Consider the following 19,350-nt stretch of genomic DNA (forward strand, 5'->3'; position numbering starts at 1 on the left):
TTTTAGCATGATTCACGCATCATGGATACCATGTGTTATGTTAGGGTGTTTGCACTAGAATTCACGAATATGTTGCATTGCATTTTACGTTGTTGATGTGGATGAATGTTGAATGATCCATTAGTCCTCATATTGTAACGACCCGGAAATCCGACCCGTTACCGGCGCTAGGATCCAGATCGGCTTAAGGCCGCCGGGACCCGTAGCAAGCCTACATACCTCCTGTAAACCTGTGGAATCCCATACATAACAACATATACATGATCTGTAAACATTTTTTCTTTTCTCTTATCCAAGCAAAACCTGTGCATGCACAAAATCATACATAAACCCCACACTGGAGTCCTCATCAAATACTCCAATGGGGTATCATCATCATACGTATCAGCTTGGATAGTCATGGTCATTAACATCATTACTTATTAAACATTCTGTACATAATGGGGATTCACACACTTCTAGGTCAAGCACTACTATAATCCTCAATACATCATCAAATCATTCATTACATTACATGGTCATAAGTACTCATTACATCATGTTCATGTCCACTACTATCTATTACAACATACATGACTTAACTTCACTCTAGCCGACTTCCTGATCTATCCTGTACCTGCAACTCTGGGGATAAAGGGAGTGGGATGAGCTTCTAGAGCCCAGTGAGCATAATAATAAAACATCAATTTAAATCATGCTTTCATGTATGCGCCACAACACAAACATTTCACAACAAGGATGAACTTGTCACCATTTAGCCCCTCTCTTTCTTACTTATACATGCCGGGGGCGTAGAGCCGTAGCAGGCACACCCGGACCTCCATAATCTGTCATAGTGCCAGGGGCGTAGAGCCGTAGCAGGCACACCTGGACTCACATAGGCTATCATGACATACAAGGGCTAATGGATCATTCAACATTCATCCACATCAACAACAAAGTATGCAATGCAACATATTCATGAATTCTAATGCCAACAACCTAATATATCTCATGGCATTCATGATGCGTGAATCATGCTAAAACATTTCATTAATTTGCTTTAAAACTTAAAGTTTATTCCACTCACCTCTGGCTAGCTCTGAAGAGACTCTGAAGCAGCTGGCTCACTGCTGGGGGTCTCGGTTCCTCGGGTCCGAACCTACACAGGTGGACTCAAATGAGGGACCAAACATACATGAATATGACTCTAAAATACTCCCCAAAAACCCCCTAAAACATCCTGAAAACATCACATGAAAACATGCAAGGAATGGCTGAACAGGGCACTTTCGGCGGCAGGTTCGGCGGCCGAAAGTCCCTCTGCAGCCGAAAGTCATGCAGGTTCGGCGGCACTTTCGGCGGCCGAACCTCCCAGACAGAGACGAAACTTGAGTTTCGGGGGCAGGCTTCGGCAGCCGAAACTGCCTCCACAAGGGGGTTCGGCGGCCGAAAGTCACTTCGGCGGCCGAACCTGAGTTTCTGCCGAAGGGCAGAAACTTGGCTCCCTTGTGTCCACAGCCTCCAAAACGCCTCAAAACATGCATAAACTTGTTTCTACACATGCATACACATCATACTTCACACCTAGGGGTCTCAAACTATAATATACCCCAACTACAACACTTCAAACAACATACATTGTTCAAATCACAACATAAACCCATAAACCTAACAACAAGCCTAAACATGCATTCTACCCCATCAACTTGCATAAAACTTCCATAAAACGTAAAAGAAGCATAGATCGAAGCTTACCTCTTGAAGATCGAGAGGAAGAACGACCCTAGCTCGGAAAATGGAGGGATTTAGCTCCAAGACTTCCAAGCTCCAAACTTGCTTAAAAACACTCAAATCTTGTAATGTGGAGTTAGAAACTTAAGAAAACGGTGGGGATTTGGAGGAAGAGCACAAGGTTTGGGAGAGGGAGGTCGGAAGCTTGCTGCGGCTGAAAATGGGAGAAAACTCTCCCATTTCGGCTAAGTGCCCCTTTTATAGGTGGCTGGCCAGGCCACGTTCGGGGGCCGAAGGTGCCTCCGCATGCATGCAAGGTTCGGCGGCCGAACTTGGAGTTCGGCGGCCGAACCTGCATTTCCCTCACTCAAAATTTTCGGGCGCCTAAAGTCCCTCCGAAAGCATGCATGTTCGGCGGCCGAACTTTGGAGTTCGGCGGCCGAACCTGGGTTTTCCTCCAAAGATTTTTCATGCAAAAACTCATTTAGTTTCTTACTTAAAAACATGAAATACATGAAAACATTTCATAAAATCATAGTTTTACCCTTCTAGAGGTTTCCGACATCCGAGGTCCCACCGGACGGTAGGGATTCCGATACCGGAGTCTAACCGGGTATTACATTCTCCCCCCCTTAAGAACATTCGTCCCCGAATGTTCCTCAACTAACATACAAAGCATGGCATCAATCATAACATACAACATAGCATACAATATATCATACATGCAACACATGGAACAACTAACACTCACCTCAAAACAGATGGGGGTATTGCTGGAGCATGGACTCCCGTGTCTCCCAGGTGCATTCTTCGATATTGTGGTGGTTCCAAAGGACTTTCACCATCGGGATTTCCTTGTTCCTCAGCTTTCTGATCTGAGTGTCTAGGATCCGCACTGGCTGTTCTACATAGGTGAGATCCTCATGGATCTCCATATCAGGCTCACTAAGAACCTTTCCAGGATCCGACACGTACTTCCGTAATAGAGAAACATGGAAGACCGGATGGATTCTCTCCATCGAAGCAGGCAAGTCTAGCTTGTACGACACATTACCGACCCTCTGAAGCACCTCGAAAGGACCGATGTACCGTGGAGCTAACTTACCCTTCTTCCCGAACCGAACCACTCCTTTCATAGGAGACACCTTGAGCAAAACCAAATCCCCCTCCTGAAACTCTAGCTGCCTTCTGCGGATATCTGCGTAACTCTTCTGCCGACTAGCAGCAGTCTTGATCCTCTCTCTGATAATGGGTACCACCCTGCTGGTGATCTCAACTAGCTCCGGACCCGCAAGAGTCCTCTCTCCTACTTCCTCCCAGCAGATAGGTGATCTGCACTTCCTCCCATACAAAGCTTCATATGGAGCCATCCCTATGCTAGCATGATAGCTGTTATTGTAGGCAAACTCCACCAAAGGTAGATGCTGCCTCCAAGAACCGCCAAAATCTAGCACACACATTCTGAGCATATCCTCTATTGTCTGGATGGTCCTCTCTGACTGTCCGTCTGTCTGTGGGTGGAAGGCAGTACTGAAGTCTAATCTGGTACCCATAGCGTTCTGCAGACTCCGCCAAAACCTGGAGGTGAACTGGGGCCCTCTATCTGACACTATAGATACCGGGACCCCATGCAGTCTGACAATCTCATCTACGTACACCTGCGCCAACTTGTCCACAGAGTAACCACTCCTGACAGGGATGAAGTGAGCAGATTTGGTGAGTCTGTCCACAATCACCCATATGGAGTCCAATCTGTTGGACGTCGCCGGTAACCCCACTACGAAGTCCATAGCTATATTCTCCCATTTCCATTCTGGAATAGGTAGCGGGTTAAGCATTCCAGCCGGCTTCTGATGCTCTAGTTTCACCCTCTGACACACATCGCAGGCTGACACGAATAGTGCCACGTCCTTCTTCATAGCTGGCCACCAATACACTCTCTTCAGATCCTGATACATCTTGGTGGCTCCAGGGTGAACACTATACCTGGTATTATGGGCTTCTCCCATAATATCTCCCTTCAGACCAATGTCATCTGGCACACATAATCTGTTCCCGTAGCGGAGGATCCCCTTATCATCAAACTTGAACTCATTACTCTGGCCTGACTGAACCGTTCTGGCTATCCTGACCAACTCTGGGTCCTCATGCTGTTTCTGAGCTACCTGCTCCAGAAACACGGGTGTCACTCTCATCTGAGCCACTAAGGCACCTGTGCCAGACAACTCCAACTGTAATCCCTCACTCATAAGTCTGTGGAACTCCTTCACCACCGGCCTCCTCTCTGCTGAAATGTGGGATAGACTGCCGAGTGATTTCCGGCTTAGGGCGTCTGCCACAACATTCGCCTTACCCGGATGGTACTGAATCTTGCAATCATAGTCACTCAACAGCTCTACCCATCTCCTCTGCCTCATGTTCAGTTCTCTCTGACTCAGGATGTACTGCAGGCTCTTATGATCTGTGAAGACCTCACACTTTACCCCATAAAGGTAATGCCTCCACATCTTGAGTGCAAAGATCACTGCTGCCATCTCTAGGTCATGTGTGGGGTAATTCAGCTCATGCTTCTTCAGCTGCCTAGAAGCATAAGCGATCACCCTCTCATTTTGCATTAGCACACAACCCAGTCCCACACGGGACGCATCACAATATACTGAGAAGTCATCATCACTTTTTGGCAGAGCTAACACCGGTGCTGAAGTCAACCTCCTCTTAAGCTCCTCAAAGCTTTCCTCACACTGATCGGTCCATATGAACTTCTGATTCTTCTTTGTCAATTTGGTCATAGGAGCAGCAATCTTTGAGAAGTCCTGAACGAACCTCCTGTAGTAACCTGCTAAACCCAGAAAACTCTTGATCTCGGTCACTGTGGTGGGTCTAGGCCAGTTAGCTACAGCCTCTACCTTCTTGGGGTCTACTTCAATACCCTGTTCTGACACAATGTGCCCCAAGAATGAAATGCTCCTAAGCCAAAATTCACACTTGGAGAACTTGGCATACAAGCCATGCTCTCTCAAGGTCTGCAAAACCGTCCTCAGGTGATGGGCATGCTCCTCTGCACTTCTGGAATACACTAAGATATCATCTATGAAGACAATAACGAAGTGATCCAGATACTGACTGAATACTCTGTTCATGAGGTCCATGAATGCTGCAGGGGCGTTGGTCAACCCAAACGGCATCACAAGGAACTCATAGTGCCCATACCTGGTCCTGAAAGCTGTCTTCGGTACATCTTCATTCCTTATCCTCAACTGATGGTACCCTGATCTCAGATCTATTTTGGAGAAACAACTTGCTCCTGCTAGCTGGTCGAATAGATCGTCGATCCTCGGCAAAGGGTACTTGTTCTTGGTAGTGACCTTGTTCAACTGTCTGTAGTCGATACAAAGTCTGAGGGATCCATCCTTCTTCCTCACAAACAAAACCGGAGCACCCCAAGGTGAAGTACTCGGTCGGATGAAACCCTTATCTACCAGCTCTTGCAACTGTTCCTTCAGTTCCTTCAATTCAGCTGGTGCCATCCTGTAGGGAGGGATAGAGATCGGTCTGGTACCAGGCATTAACTCAATCTCGAACTCTATCTCCCTAGCAGGTGGTAACCCTAGCAGCTCGTCTGGGAAAACATCTAAGAACTCACTCACCACAGGCACTGAGGCGGGCTCTCTGACATGACTATCTAACTCCCTCACATGAGCTAGAAACCCCTGACATCCCCTCCTAAGCAACCTACGAGCCTGAAGAGCTGAGATCAGACCTCTAGGTGTACCCCTCTTGTCTCCTCTGAAGACGACCTCTGACCCATCCTGATCTCTGAATCTGACTACCTTGTCTCTACAATCCAAGGTAGCACCATGGGTCGATAACCAATCCATCCCTAGAATGACGTCAAAATCTGTCAAATCTAGAACCACAAGGTCGGCGGAAAGGAATCTTCCCTCTATGAAAACTGGACTACATTGGCAGACTGCCTCTGCCACTGACGGGTCACACTTGGGTCCACTGACCCATAGGGGACACTCTAACCCAGAGACCATCAATCCTACCCTCTCCACGACTCTCGGAGCAATAAAAGAATGAGATGCACCCGGGTCCATTAAGGCATACACATCAGAACAACCAATGATGAGATTACCTGCCACCACGGTGTTGGATGTGTTGGCCTCCTGCTGAGTCATAGTGAAGATCCGTGCCGGAGCTGATGGAACTTCACCTCTGTATCCTGCTGATGAAGAGGCTGACCCTCTCCCTCTGCCTCTGCCACTGGCCTGTGTTGCGGCTGGAGCTACTGGCTGCACCACACTGCCGGAGGCTGTCTGCTGAGACGGTGCTGCAAAGGCTGCTCTAGGACAGTCTCGAGCCAAATGACCCGCCTGTCCGCATTTGAAACATGTATTTGTCCCTGCCAGACATACTCCCTTGTGTGGTCTCCCACATCTCATACATGCTGTAATCTCTGCGCCAGAGCTTGAGCCACTGCCTAAACCCAGACCTGACTTGATCTTGTTCCAGAACTTATTCTTCTTAGATTTTCTGTGGCCTCTGTCCCACTTCTTACTGCCTGCAACTGCTGCACTTAGAGAAGAAGAGTCTAACCTTTCCCCACCTGGGGTCTTGGAACCAGAAGACTGTGCCACTGACTGTTTTACCTTCCCCTCAACGATAGCACTAGCCTCCATTATCCTAGCCATATCCACTATGGCATGGAAACTCTCCCTCTCTACTGACTGTATCAAAGAGGAATACCTGGAGTGCAGCCTCATAATATATCTACTTGACTTCTTTTGATCTGTGTCCAAATTTTGCCCAGCATATGGCAACAACTCCAGGAACCTGTCTGTGTACTCCTCCACACTCATCTGTTCAGTCTGCCTCAACTGTTCGAATTCTATTATCTTCTGCTCTCTAGAGCTCTCAGGGAAAGCCCATCCTGCAAACTCATTTGCGAACTCCTCCCAGGACATACTGTCCGCTCTCGGGTTCACATAGTTCTTAAACCAACCACGTGCCTTCTTGCACTCCAGTGTGAACCCAGCCATCTGAATGGCTCTACTGTCATCAGCCCCTATCTCATCTGTAATAGTCTTGACCCTGCTCAGATACTCAAATGGGTCATCACCTGCTCTGTACTGAGGAGCACCCAACTCCATGTAATCGGTCATCTTGACCTTGCTCCCTCCAGATGAGGTAGGTTTGGGTACTTGTGTTTCCGGGACAGTAGGTACTGGTGGTGGTGGAGGTGCAACATCCCCTGAGGTAGGGTTTGCTGTACTGGTATAGGGAGGTGGAGGTGGGTACATGGGGTACTGAGAGTATGGTGGGTAGTAAGGTGGGTATGGCATATGTGGAGGATAAGGGCTAAAACTGGGGTTATCCGATGTACCTCCCATCGAATACCCTGGATGGTGTGAATAGGGTGGGTAGTGATGTGGCTGGACATAACTCGAGGCCTGAGTGCCTCCTTCTGATTCTCCCATGCCCTCTTCCGGCATGCTCACACCGAGACTGCCATCCCTCCTCTGATCTACTTCCATATCCTCAGACATTCCTCCCTGCACTGTTCCCCTTACTGATCTGCTTCTACCCAGATCCAAAGACCTTCTAGGGTCTCTAGCTACTCTGTCTCTGTTGGACCTACTGGACATTGCCCTAGGCAATGCTGAAGGACGGGCATCAGCGCCCTCATCCTGAGGTGGCACTCCAGTCAATCGTGCAGATCGACGAGTTCCTCTCATTCTATCTTCTGAAAAACAGCACATAGTATAAGCAATCATTAGCATCATATGGTTCATGTGGAAACACATGAACCCTCATCACATACATAGCATCGCATCATAGCATTTATGCACATGCATATCATCATGGCATATCATATCATCATATAGACAGGACTCTACATCCTATCCTAGTGGACATGATTTTCCTAGTGTGCTTGACCTTCTAGAACATCTATGAGCCCGACACTCTAGGTCCGACCATATGAACCTAGGGCTCTGATACCACTCTGTAACGACCCGAAAATCCGACCCGTTACCGGCGCTAGGATCCAGATCGGCTTAAGGCCGCCGGGACCCGTAGCAAGCCTACATACCTCCTGTAAACCTGTGGAATCCCATACATAACAACATATACATGATCTGTAAAAATTTTTTCTTTTCTCTTATCCAAGCAAAACCTGTGCATGCACAAAATCATACATAAACCCCACACTGGAGTCCTCATCAAATACTCCAATGGGGTATCATCATCATACGTATCAGCTTGGATAGTCATGGTCATTAACATCATTACTTATTAAACATTCTGTACATAATGGGGATTCACACACTTCTAGGTCAAGCACTACTATAATCCTCAATACATCATCAAATCATTCATTACATTACATGGTCATAAGTACTCATTACATCATGTTCATGTCCACTACTATCTATTACAACATACATGACTTAACTTCACTCTAGCCGACTTCCTAATCTATCCTGTACCTGCAACTCTGGGGATAAAGGGAATGGGATGAGCTTCTAGAGCCCAGTGAGCATAATAATAAAACATCAATTTAAATCATGCTTTCATGTATGCGCCACAACACAAACATTTCACAACAAGGATGAACTTGTCACCATTTAGCCCCTCTCTTTCTTACTTATACATGCCGGGGGCGTAGAGCCGTAGCAGGCACACCCGGACCTCCATAATCTGTCATAGTGTCAGGGGCGTAGAGCCGTAGCAGGCACATCTGGACTCACATAGGCTATCATGACATACAAGGGCTAATGGATCATTCAACATTCATCCACATCAACAACAAAGTATGCAATGCAACATATTCGTGAATTCTAATGCCAACAACCTAATATATCTCATGGCATTCATGATGCGTGAATCATGCTAAAACATTTCATTAATTTGCTTTAAAACTTAAAGTTTATTCCACTCACCTCTGGCTAGCTCTGAAGAGACTCTGAAGCAGCTGGCTCACTGCTGGGGGTCTCGGTTCCTCGGGTCCGAACCTACACAGGTGGACTCAAATGAGGGACCAAACATACATGAATATGACTCTAAAATACTCCCCAAAAACCCCCTAAAACATCCTGAAAACATCACATGAAAACATGCAAGGAATGGCTGAACAGGGCACTTTCGACGGCAGGTTCGGCGGCCGAAAGTCCCTCTGCAGCCGAAAGTCATGCAGGTTCGGCGGCACTTTCGGCGGCCGAACCTCCCAGACAGAGACGAAACTTGAGTTTCGGGGGCAGGCTTCGGCAGCCGAAACTGCCTCCACAAGGGGGTTCGGCGGCCGAAAGTCACTTCGGTGGCCGAACCTGAGTTTCTGCCGAAGGGCAGAAACTTGGCTCCCTTGTGTCCACAGCCTCCAAAACGCCTCAAAACATGCATAAACTTGTTTCTACACATGCATACACATCATACTTTACACCTAGGGGTCTCAAACTATAATATACCCCAACTACAACACTTCAAACAACATACATTGTTCAAATCACAACATAAACCCATAAACCTAACAACAAGCCTAAACATGCATTCTACCCCATCAACTTGCATAAAACTTCCATAAAACGTAAAAGAAGCATAGATCGAAGCTTACCTCTTGAAGATCGAGAGGAAGAACGACCCTAGCTCGGAAAATGGAGGGATTTAGCTCCAAGACTTCCAAGCTCCAAACTTGCTTAAAAACACTCAAATCTTGTAATGTGGAGTTAGAAACTTAAGAAAACGGTGGGGATTTGGAGGAAGAGCACAAGGTTTGGGAGAGGGAGGTCGGAAGCTTGCTGCGGCTGAAAATGGGAGAAAACTCTCCCATTTCGGCTAAGTGCCCCTTTTATAGGTGGCTGTCCAGGCCACGTTCGGGGGCCGAAGGTGCCTCCGCATGCATGCAAGGTTTGGCGGCCGAACTTGGAGTTCGGCGGCCGAACCTGCATTTCCCTCACTCAAAATTTTCGGGCGCCTAAAGTCCCTCCGAAAGCATGCATGTTCGGCGGCCGAACTTTGGAGTTCGGCGGCTGAACCTGGGTTTTCCTCCAAAGATTTTTCATGCAAAAACTCATTTAGTTTCTTACTTAAAAACATGAAATACATGAAAACATTTCATAAAATCATAGTTTTACCCTTCTAGAGGTTTCCGACATCCGAGGTCCCACCGGACGGTAGGGATTCCGATACCGGAGTCTAACCGGGTATTACACATATGATATGATGTTATGATATGATGCTATGGTATGGAAGTCCAGGAAGACCCATTCTACGTCCCTGGCACTATGTAAGAGAAAGTCCAGGAAGACCCATTCTACGTCCCTGGCACATTGGAATGTTATGTTATGTTATGTAAGAGAAAGACCAGGACCCATTCTACGTTCTGGCACTATTGGATATGTTGAGGACTATTGGTGACAAGTTCATCCTTTATGTGATATGTTTGTGATGTGATGCATCCCATGAAAGCATGAAATTTAATATAATGTTTTTATTATTCTGCTCACTGGGCTCTAGTAGCTCACCCTTCTCCCTTAACCCCCAGGTTTGCAGGTACGGGCTAGTTCTGGAGCTCAACAAGAGTAAAGAAAGGTTTATGTAATAGTTAGTCAGTGGACATGATAAATGGATATATAATGTATAGAATAGCATAATGATGTAATGTAATGATGTATTAAGGATTAGTATGGTGCTTGACCCTAGCATGTATAGTTAATCCCCTCTATGTACATGGTCTATGTTTTATGATGATTATGTTTAACCAAGCTTGATGTATGAGATGATACCCCATTGGAGCATTTGATGAGGGCTCCAGTGTGTGGTTTATGTTTATAGTTGTGCATGCACAGGTTAAGCTTGGTAAAGGAAAGAAAAAGTTTACAGTTTTATGTTTGTGTTGACCATGTATGGGATTAAACAGGTTCACAGGATATATGTTAGGCTTGCTACGTGTCCCGGCGGCCTTATGCCGATCTGGATCCTAGCGTCGGTAGCGGTCCGGATTTTCGGGTCGTTACACTCACAATCCAAATTCTTCCTTAGTTTTAGTTTGACTAGGAAACGTTCGCTAATCAAACACTAATTAACAAATTGTCAAGGAACATCCTTGGGGTTTTTCACTTTTCAACTGTTAACTGCTTTAAGACTTAGAGGAATCTAATTCTAACCTTGCCAATCGCGTGGTCAAGTTTAGATTATGCAATTGATTATATTTGTGTTTAAACAATCTAAGCAATTACGGACCTAAATCATTCAAACAATTTATTACTTATGCAATTAAAAGTAACAGGCCTTAATTGATTCTAAAAGCAAAGCAATAATTATAGAAAGATCAATTTGCATAAATACTGAAAATAAATAAGAGTTAATAATGAAGATTTAAATCTCCCAATTCATCACAAATCTGAAATTTCCCAACTTCAACTAGAAAGGGAAGAGTTTAGCCACTCATGGTGGACAAAATCTCAAAAAGAAAGAAAGGAAAAGAGCGAATGAAGCTGCTGTGCTTCTTGCGAGCTGCTGCGGAATTTTCGATGGTGGAGAGATGGTCAAAAGATGTCTCTTACTGGTTTGGAGGCTATCCCTTTTATAGATGGAGAATTCTTATCCAATTAGGGTTTGGAAATCCCAATTTGATTTGGTCTCTTGTAGCTTTTAATTCCTCTTTTGGTCTTTGAATTTTGTTGTGAATGGAATTCCTTTGTTGAGAGACATTTCCGTGGCACTTGGGGTTGAGCTAGTGGTGTTTGAAGTGGGTTTGGACTCTATCATGTTTGAATTCTAAATTCTTACCCTTTTTCCCGCGCTTTTGTCCACCTCTGTGTCATTTTGATTTGGGCAATGATTTGCGTAAATCGCTTGCCTCAATCGCCTCCTGTGAGTTAGTCCCAGTTTTCTGCTTCAGCTTGATTTGGGCAATGATTTGGGCAAATTATTTTGACCCAATCACTTTTCCAGCTTTTTCTGCACTTTTTCTCCAACTTTCCATTTACTTCCTTTTCTACAAAAACATAACAAAAATATAAATTAAGCTAAAAAAATGTGTAATTAAACAGTAATAAATATAATAAAAATGAGGCTAAATTATGCTTGATCAAATACCCCACACTTAGCCTTTTGCTTGTCCTCAAGCAACAAATAACTTAGTCAATCAAGCCCCTTTTTCTTTAGAGCCTAAGTACCACTTAATCAACCCCCCTAGACTCCCAAATTGAAGCACCACAGTGTAGAGTACATGCACTAAGGTTGTCCCCTCTTTCTTTCTTTCCCCTCACTTACCATGGCCAAGAGAAAGAATTTTTAATTTGATCATGCTTATTTATTCATATTAGGCTTAATGTAACCTTTAAGAGTGACTTGCCCCTTTTCAAAGCATTATTGTTCAGCAGCACTTTTTATTCTTGCCTGAAAAAGTCACTAACCTTTTTACGCGAAGGTACATATTGATGATACCCACCCCCAGTTACTCAGTTGGTCACTTGTCCAAGTGGCTACTAGCTCTGTTCATAGTCATAGACCATCGAAACAGGTTATGTTTTGTACCTTTTCATTTTTGCTGAATTTCTTTTTCTTTTCTTTCTTTTCTTTTTTTTTTTTTTCATAACAACTTGGGCAAATCAACTCATGAAGAGTTACACTAACTTTTTATTGCATGTATTTTTATTTTTTTCTTTCCCTTGAACACAGCAAATTTAAAGATTCAATTTAAGAGAAAAACTCCCTAAGTGAAGGTAACACACTGTAAATGATTCAATTAAGGCTTAAAAAATTGAAAATTTTAATGGGGTCATGAGATGGGGAGCTCTTTTAACTTTGTTATCTATACTGAGTATAGCTAGGGCTAAAACAAAATTTTGTGTGTGTGCAGCAGTGAAAATAAAAGAAATGTGTGTGAAAAAATTTTGGTGTGTGTAAAAGGGTAAAAAGAATGCAAAAAGAAGCAAAAAGAAAGTAAAAGATGGTGCAATCATGGTGTAATCAGTGCAAAAATATTCCCCAATACCCCCACACCTAGTTTGAACATTGCCCTCAATGTAAAACATATAAAAGAAAAATTAGAGGGAAAGGGACTTCCTGGCCTATTGGTGATTTGGTCAGTGATTTGGGCAAATCACTCGGCCAAATAACTGTCTGTCATGGTGTTGGGGCAGAAAGTGGTCCACCAGCAGGTACAACAGGTGCTCAATATTATGCATTATATCCTCAATTCTTCTGAGATGAGCCTCTATTGTCTGGTATGGGGCTGCATCTTTAGGTACCTGGTTTGCTTCCTACTAGGGTTCCACTGGAGGTGCATCCTCTGGTGGTTCCTGTTTTGTGTCCTCTGCTGGGGCATGTGTTGGGGCAGCCTGCTGGGATGTGGTGGGCTGGCTGGCTGTCCTCCTTATGAACACACGCTCATGGCGTGGTGTGATGGGACCTGCAGGTGCAATGGAAAAAATGTCCCCCACTTTGCAAAGCAACCCCATATCATCCAATGTGCGTAGGTCCAGGGGGGTTGGTTTGTGGGTGGGGGAGAGGTCAGTGTGTGCTGGGTGTAGCAACTTCAGATTCACTGCTATGGTAGTGATCAAGTGCCTAAGAATCAGGGGTCTGTGATACTGGATGGTGCTGAAGATTTGGGTAGCAACCTAGTATCCTAAATGAATTTTCTGGTGTGTGTCCATGCACCACAGAATGTACAATTATGTTCTGGTCAGGATGTTGGGAGCATCCTTCCTTCCAAAAAATGTATAGGCTAAGAACCTATGAATGTATTTGAGGCTGGGGTTTCTGAGGTAGAGATCTTTGGATTTTGTTGGTGAGTATGTGTCAGGGGGATTATCACACAATTCCAAATAGGCTGTGTTGGGATGGAATTTAGCAGGGAAATCCCAGGTGGAATCAGAGCATTCACAGCCCATGGCAGTACTGAATTCATGCATGGACAGGCAAAAGCGCTGTCCCAACAGTCTAAACCCAACTATGTCTAGTGTGTGCAAGTTGTGCATGGCAGTCTTATCAAAGTAGAAGGTGGTGAAGAACTCGTGTGTGAGCTCAATGAAGGATGGCATGCGGAGGTAGCAGAATGTGTCCTAACCAATGGCAGAGATAAGGGAACGTACCTGGTCCTGGAGTCTCAGTGCTTCAAGAGTACCATGGTGTATGAACTTACCTGGATGGTAGGGCAGGGAGGAAACTCTGTCCAGTCTGGTGCGTTTAGAGGCTTTGTTGAATGTCAGGGCCTGTGCAATATAGTCTGGGTGGTTAGGTTTGGGTAAATCACTGGGTAGATTGCCTTCTTCATAGCTTGCGGGGGGTGTGTTAATAGGGGTTTTTGGTTCTTGTTCTAGGCTCAGTGGTGGTGGTGGTGAAGGTGTTCTCTGACGTTTCTGTCCTTGGCTGGTGGAAGGCGCATTGTCTTGAGGCGTTTTGTCTCCTTGGATGTTCATCGCGACTGTTGGAGAGGCTAGTGGTGGAGTACTCGTCGTCGCTTTGTGTTGCCGGCGATATGTCTGGACATCCGGTGAGTCGGAGCATCTGGTTTCTATTCCAACGGCTGATTCTGTGTCGGCATCGTTGGGACAGGTGGTGGGTTGTCCATGGCTTCCTCATCACTGTCAGTGGGAATGCGGGTCGGTCTGGGCATCCCTCGTCTCCTCCACGATCCGGGGCCGCCGGTGGCAACCATCTTAGTTCTGGCCATGGTTCTTGCCGTCGGTGATGGTGGTCGTCGGTGAAGGGAAATCTTGTAGGTGAAGAAAGAGTTGAAACAGAGAGATAGCGTGAAAAGAAAATAATAAAAAAAACTATTTAAAGTGATTTGGGGTAGTTGAACTGCCCTGATCATTGAATGATGTGTTCTGGCTTCTTGGCAGGATGATTTGGTCAGTGATTTAGGCAAATCACTTGGCCAAATCACTTCCTGGGTGTAGCTGCCTGACTGGTCATGCTCTTTTTGTGTTGGATCCTGCCGATTTGGCCTGACGATTTGGGCAAATCACCTGCCCTGATCACTTCAATTGGGTTGCCTCCCAGTAGCGCCCTGGTTTACTGTCTTGGGCTGGACTGTCTGCTTTAATCAGCTGTTTGGGGAAGGGGGATCCAAGAGAACCTCCTCTACAAGGTGAACAGTAAATCCCTCATAGAAAGGCTTCAAGCGGTGCCCATTGACCTTGAAAACTTTGCTTGTTTGTGGGCTGCGTATGTCCACAGCTCCATATGGATAGATGTGCTCCACCAAGAATGGTCCAATCCACCTTGACCGAAACTTCCCATGGAATAATTCGAACATTGAATCAAAAAGCAAGACCTTGTCACCAACCTGAAATTGTTTTCTAGAGATATTTTTGTCATGGAAGGCTTTGGTCTTTGCTTTGTAATCCCATGAAGCTTCATATGCATCACGCCGAATCTCCTCTAGCTCTTGAAGTTGTAATTTTCTGTTGATTCCAGCTTCTTTTTCATCAAGATTACAGCTCTTTATAGCCTAATAGGCTTTGTGCTCTAGTTCCACGGGTAGATGGCAAGCTTTCCCATAGATCAGCCTATATGGGGACATTCCAATTGGTGTTTTGTAGGCTGTTCTATATGCCCACAAGGCATCATTGAGGCGCACACTCCAATCTTTGCGGTTTGTGCAGACTGTCTTCTCCAGAATTGACTTGATCTCCCTGTTTGATACTTCGGCCAACCCATTTGTTTGGGGATGATAGGCAGTGGATGTTCTATGGACAGCATGGTGCTTTTTAAGGAGAGTCTCCACTACCTTGTTGCAGAAATGGGTGCCTCTATCACTGATCATTGCTTTGGGCAAACTGAATCTGGAAAATATGTGAGATTTCATGAAATCCACAACTGGTTTTGCATCATCAGCCCTTGTTGCTTTGGCCTCAATCCACTTGGACACATAGTCCATAGCCAGCAGTATGTAAGTGTTGCCAAAGGAAGGTGGGAATGGTCCCATGAAGTCAATGCCCCAAATATCAAAGATTTCACATACAATGATGGGTGCTTGAGGCATCTCACTTCTGTTGTTGAGGTTTCCCATTTGTTGGCATCTTGCACATGACCTACTAAATAGATAAGTATCTCGAAATATGTTAGGCCAATATAACCCACATTTAAGGATCTTTAGGGCTGTCTTGCGTGGGCCAAAGTGTCCTCCACAGCTGTAGGAATGACAGAAAGCTAGGACAGAAGAAATCTCTTGGTCAGAGATGCATCTTCGGATCACTTGGTCTGCACAATGCTTCCATAGGTAAGGCTCATCCCACACATAATACCTTGCATCTTTCTTGATCTTGTCTCTCATGTATTTGGACAAATCAGTAGGTAAATCACCTGTAGCAAGGTAATTTACTATATCAGCATACCATGGTTCTTCTTCTTATACAATAAACAAATGCTCATCGGGGAAGGTCTCATTGATGGGGCGTGGCTCCAATTCTAAAAGTATTATGCTGAGGTGGTCAGCTACAAGGTTTTCCTTCCCCTTCTTGTCACGGATTTTCAAATCAAACTCTTGCAGCAGCAGTATCCAACGAACCAGCCTTGGTTTGGACTCCTTTTTCTTGATCAAATACCTCAATGCAGCATGGTCTGAATAAATAATCACCTTTGTCCCAAGTAGGTAGGACCGAAATTTCTCCAAAGCAAACACCACGGCCAGCAACTCTTTTTCTGTGGTAGAGTAATTACATTGTGCTGCATCTAAAGTGCATGAGGCATAATGAATGACATGAGGAGAGTTACCTACATGCTGTCCCAACACTGCTCCTACAGCAAAATTGTTGGCATCGCACATGATCTCAAAAGGAAGGGTCCAGTCAGGAGGCTGGATGATTGGGGCAGTGATCAGCAGTGATTTGACCAAATCAAAGGTTGTTTTGCAGTTTTCATCAAACTCGAATGGGACATCCTGCTGTAACAACCTGCACAAAGGCTAAGTTATTTTGGAAAAATCCTTAATGAACCTTCTATAAAAACCAGCATGTCCAAGGAATGATCGAATCTCGCTAATGCTGGTTGGGTAGGGCAGGCCTTTGATGGTGTCTACTTTGGCCTTGTCCACCTCTATCCCTTTTGTTGAAACAATATGGCCCAAGATTAAGCCATGGCTGACCATGAAGTGGCACTTCTCATAGTTCAAAACTAGATTTGTCTCCAAGCATCTTTGAAGTATCTTCTCCAAGTTGGCAAGGCATTCATTGAAAGAGTTGCCATACACCATGAAATCATTCATGAAGACTTCAATAATCTTCTCCACATAATCAGAAAAAATACTCATCATGCACCTTTGGAAGGTGGCTGGTGCGTTGCAAAGATCGAAGGGCATCCTCCTAAATGCGAAGGTGCCAAATGGACATGTGAAAGTGATTTTTTCTTGATCTTCCGGTGCAACTGGGATTTGGTAAAATCCCGAATATCCATCAAGGCAGCAGTAATGGCTTTTTCCAGCAAGTCTCTCAAGCATTTGGTCCATGAATGGCAAGGGAAAGTGGTCCTTCCTTGTGGCTGTGTTGAGCTTCCTATAATCCATGCACACTCTCCAGCCATTTTGCACACGAGTGGGTACTAGATCTCCTTCACAATTGGGGACAATGGTTATTCTAGTCTTCTTCGGGAATACATGGATGGGACTCACCCACTTGCTGTCAGAGATGGGGTAGATGACTCCAGTGTCTAGGAGCTTTACTATTTCTTTCTTCACAACCTCCATCATTGGTGGATTCAGCCTTCTTTGAGCCTCATGGACAGGTTTGCTATCATCCTTCATGAGTATTCGATGCATGCATGTTGAGGGTGAGATACCCTTTATGTCTTCCAAAGTCCACCCAATTGCCTTCTTGTGTTTCCTTATGTAATACCCAGCTAGAGTCCGGCATCGGAATTCCTGTCGTCCGGTGGAATCCGGGATGTCGGGATTCTCTAGAAGGGTAGGATTTATGTTTTTCTAAAGTACTATGGAATGTTTTAAAGTTTTAAAGTGAAAATGTCATGAGTTTTTGAGAGAAATGAACCAAGGCAGAAAAGCCAGGTTCGGCCGCCGAAGGTGAGGTTCGGCCGCCGAACATGCATGGCTTTCGGTTTCACGTTTGGCCACCGAAGGTGGTCTGGCCAGCCACCTATAAAATGGCCCTCAGTCGGTTGAAACGATAAGATCACCGTTTCTTCGACTTGCTAAGGTGAAACCCTGTCCTTTTTAGAGTTTTATTCATGTTTTCATTAAATCATGCAAAGATTTGATTGAGTTTTATGTTATTTTGAAGGTTTTGAGCTTTAAATACAAAGTTGTGAATTTTGGAGAGTTTGAAGGAGAGTTGCTTCAAAACTCCACGTTAGGTTCATTCCTCTAGTTGATTTCAAGAGGTAAGTGAAGATCCTGAGCTTGTTTTCATGTTTTATGGAAGATTTATCGGGTTTATGGAGAGAGTTGCATGAATAGGGTAAAAGAAGAGTTGTTGATGATTTTGTGAGAAAGGCTTGTTTGTGTGTTATGTGATTTGTGTTGTTGGGGTTTTTAGGTAGTCTTTGACCCCTTTGAGCATATACTTAGGTGTATGCAAGTTGAGGAAGTGTGGTGTTTATGTTTGGAGGAGTTTGGTGCTTTTGGCGAGAGGCAGGGCAAGTTTCTGCCCTGCTGATGAACTCAGGTTCGGCCGCCGAAGGTACATTCGGCCGCCGAACCCCTGAGGAGGTGAGAAGAGGTGACTTCGGCTGCCCAAGCTTGCCCCCGAGCTTTTGGACTTTCAGCTCTGGAGGGGAGTTCGGCCGCCGAAGGTGCCGCCGAAGGTTAGAGACTTTCGTCTCTGGAGTGCCTTTCAGCCCCCGAAACTTGCCCCCGAAAGCGTTCGACCGCAGAAAGTTGAGATTCGGAAGCCGAAGGTGCATGAGTTTCCGTCTCTGGAGAGGACTTTCGGCCGCCGAACCTGACGCCGAAAGTGTCCTGTCCAGCTTTTCTTTTGCATGCTTTGCATGAGTTTTAGAGTGAGATTAAGGGGATTCTTGGGGAATTTAATAGAGTTATTCTTAAGTTAGTTTGGTCCCTCATTTGAGTCTTTTTGTGCTTACACAGACCAGAGGAACCAGAGAGAGCAGCAGTGAGTACTGCTCTAGAGTTTACAGAACCTGCAGAGTTAGTCCAGACAGCCAGATGTGAGTGGAACTAAACTTATTACTCGTTTTAATTGAGACATTAACTGCTTTTAGCATCTTTCATGCATCATGTTTATGCAATAGGTTGATTGCATTAGAATTCACAAAGATGTTGCATTGCATAGCTATATTATTTATGTGGGTAAATGCTGAATGATCCAGTAGTTTCAGACAGGAAGTCCAGGACCCCATTCTACGGCCTGGCATGTATAGGAAGTCCAGGACCCCACTCTACGGCCTGGCAGGTATAGTAAGACCAAGTTTCCGGTCTATGCCTGGCAAATGGTAAGTACAGGTGTTATATACACATATATATATACAGTACTGGAAGACCAGGACCCCAGTCTATGGCCTGGCACGGATCAGTTACTGGGACTATGTGGTGATGGGTTTACCCTTGATGTGGATTGTCTGTGATATGACGCATTTCATAAGATCATATTTTAATGACTTATTTTATTGTTCTACTCACTGGGCTATAGAGCTCATCCCACTCCCTTAACC

General features: G+C 45.1%; 1 protein-coding gene across 1 annotated transcript; it reads right to left on the minus strand.

Annotated features, from left to right (window-relative positions):
- Positions 1-14,770: 14,770 nt before the first annotated feature.
- Positions 14,771-16,495, minus strand: LOC122724627. Its single transcript, XM_043960159.1, has 3 exons — positions 16,092-16,495; positions 15,284-15,512; positions 14,771-15,013 (listed from the first exon to the last, which is right to left on the minus strand). The coding sequence occupies exons 1-3, from the start codon at positions 16,493-16,495 to the stop codon at positions 14,771-14,773; spliced, it is 876 nt and encodes a 291-aa protein (XP_043816094.1).
- Between the last annotated feature and the right edge of the window lie 2,855 nt (positions 16,496-19,350).

This window comes from Manihot esculenta, chromosome 9 (assembly GCF_001659605.2).
Source record: "Manihot esculenta cultivar AM560-2 chromosome 9, M.esculenta_v8, whole genome shotgun sequence".
In the NCBI taxonomy this organism is placed as follows: Eukaryota; Viridiplantae; Streptophyta; class Magnoliopsida; order Malpighiales; family Euphorbiaceae; genus Manihot; species Manihot esculenta.

What these genes read in the sequence shown, in the direction of transcription:
- LOC122724627 (XM_043960159.1), bottom strand. Translation starts at nt 16,495, where the DNA reads ATGTGCGATGCCAACAATTTTGCTGTAGGAGCAGTGTTGGGACAGCAT. An exon ending in ACCTTCCCCGATGAGCATTT is followed by an intron (nt 15,513 to 16,091) that starts GTTTATTGTATA and finishes CATATTTTCCAG; the next exon opens with ATTCAGTTTGCCCAAAGCAA. An exon ending in GCCTCAATGATGCCTTGTGG is followed by an intron (nt 15,014 to 15,283) that starts GCATATAGAACA and finishes AAACAATTTCAG; the next exon opens with GTTGGTGACAAGGTCTTGCT.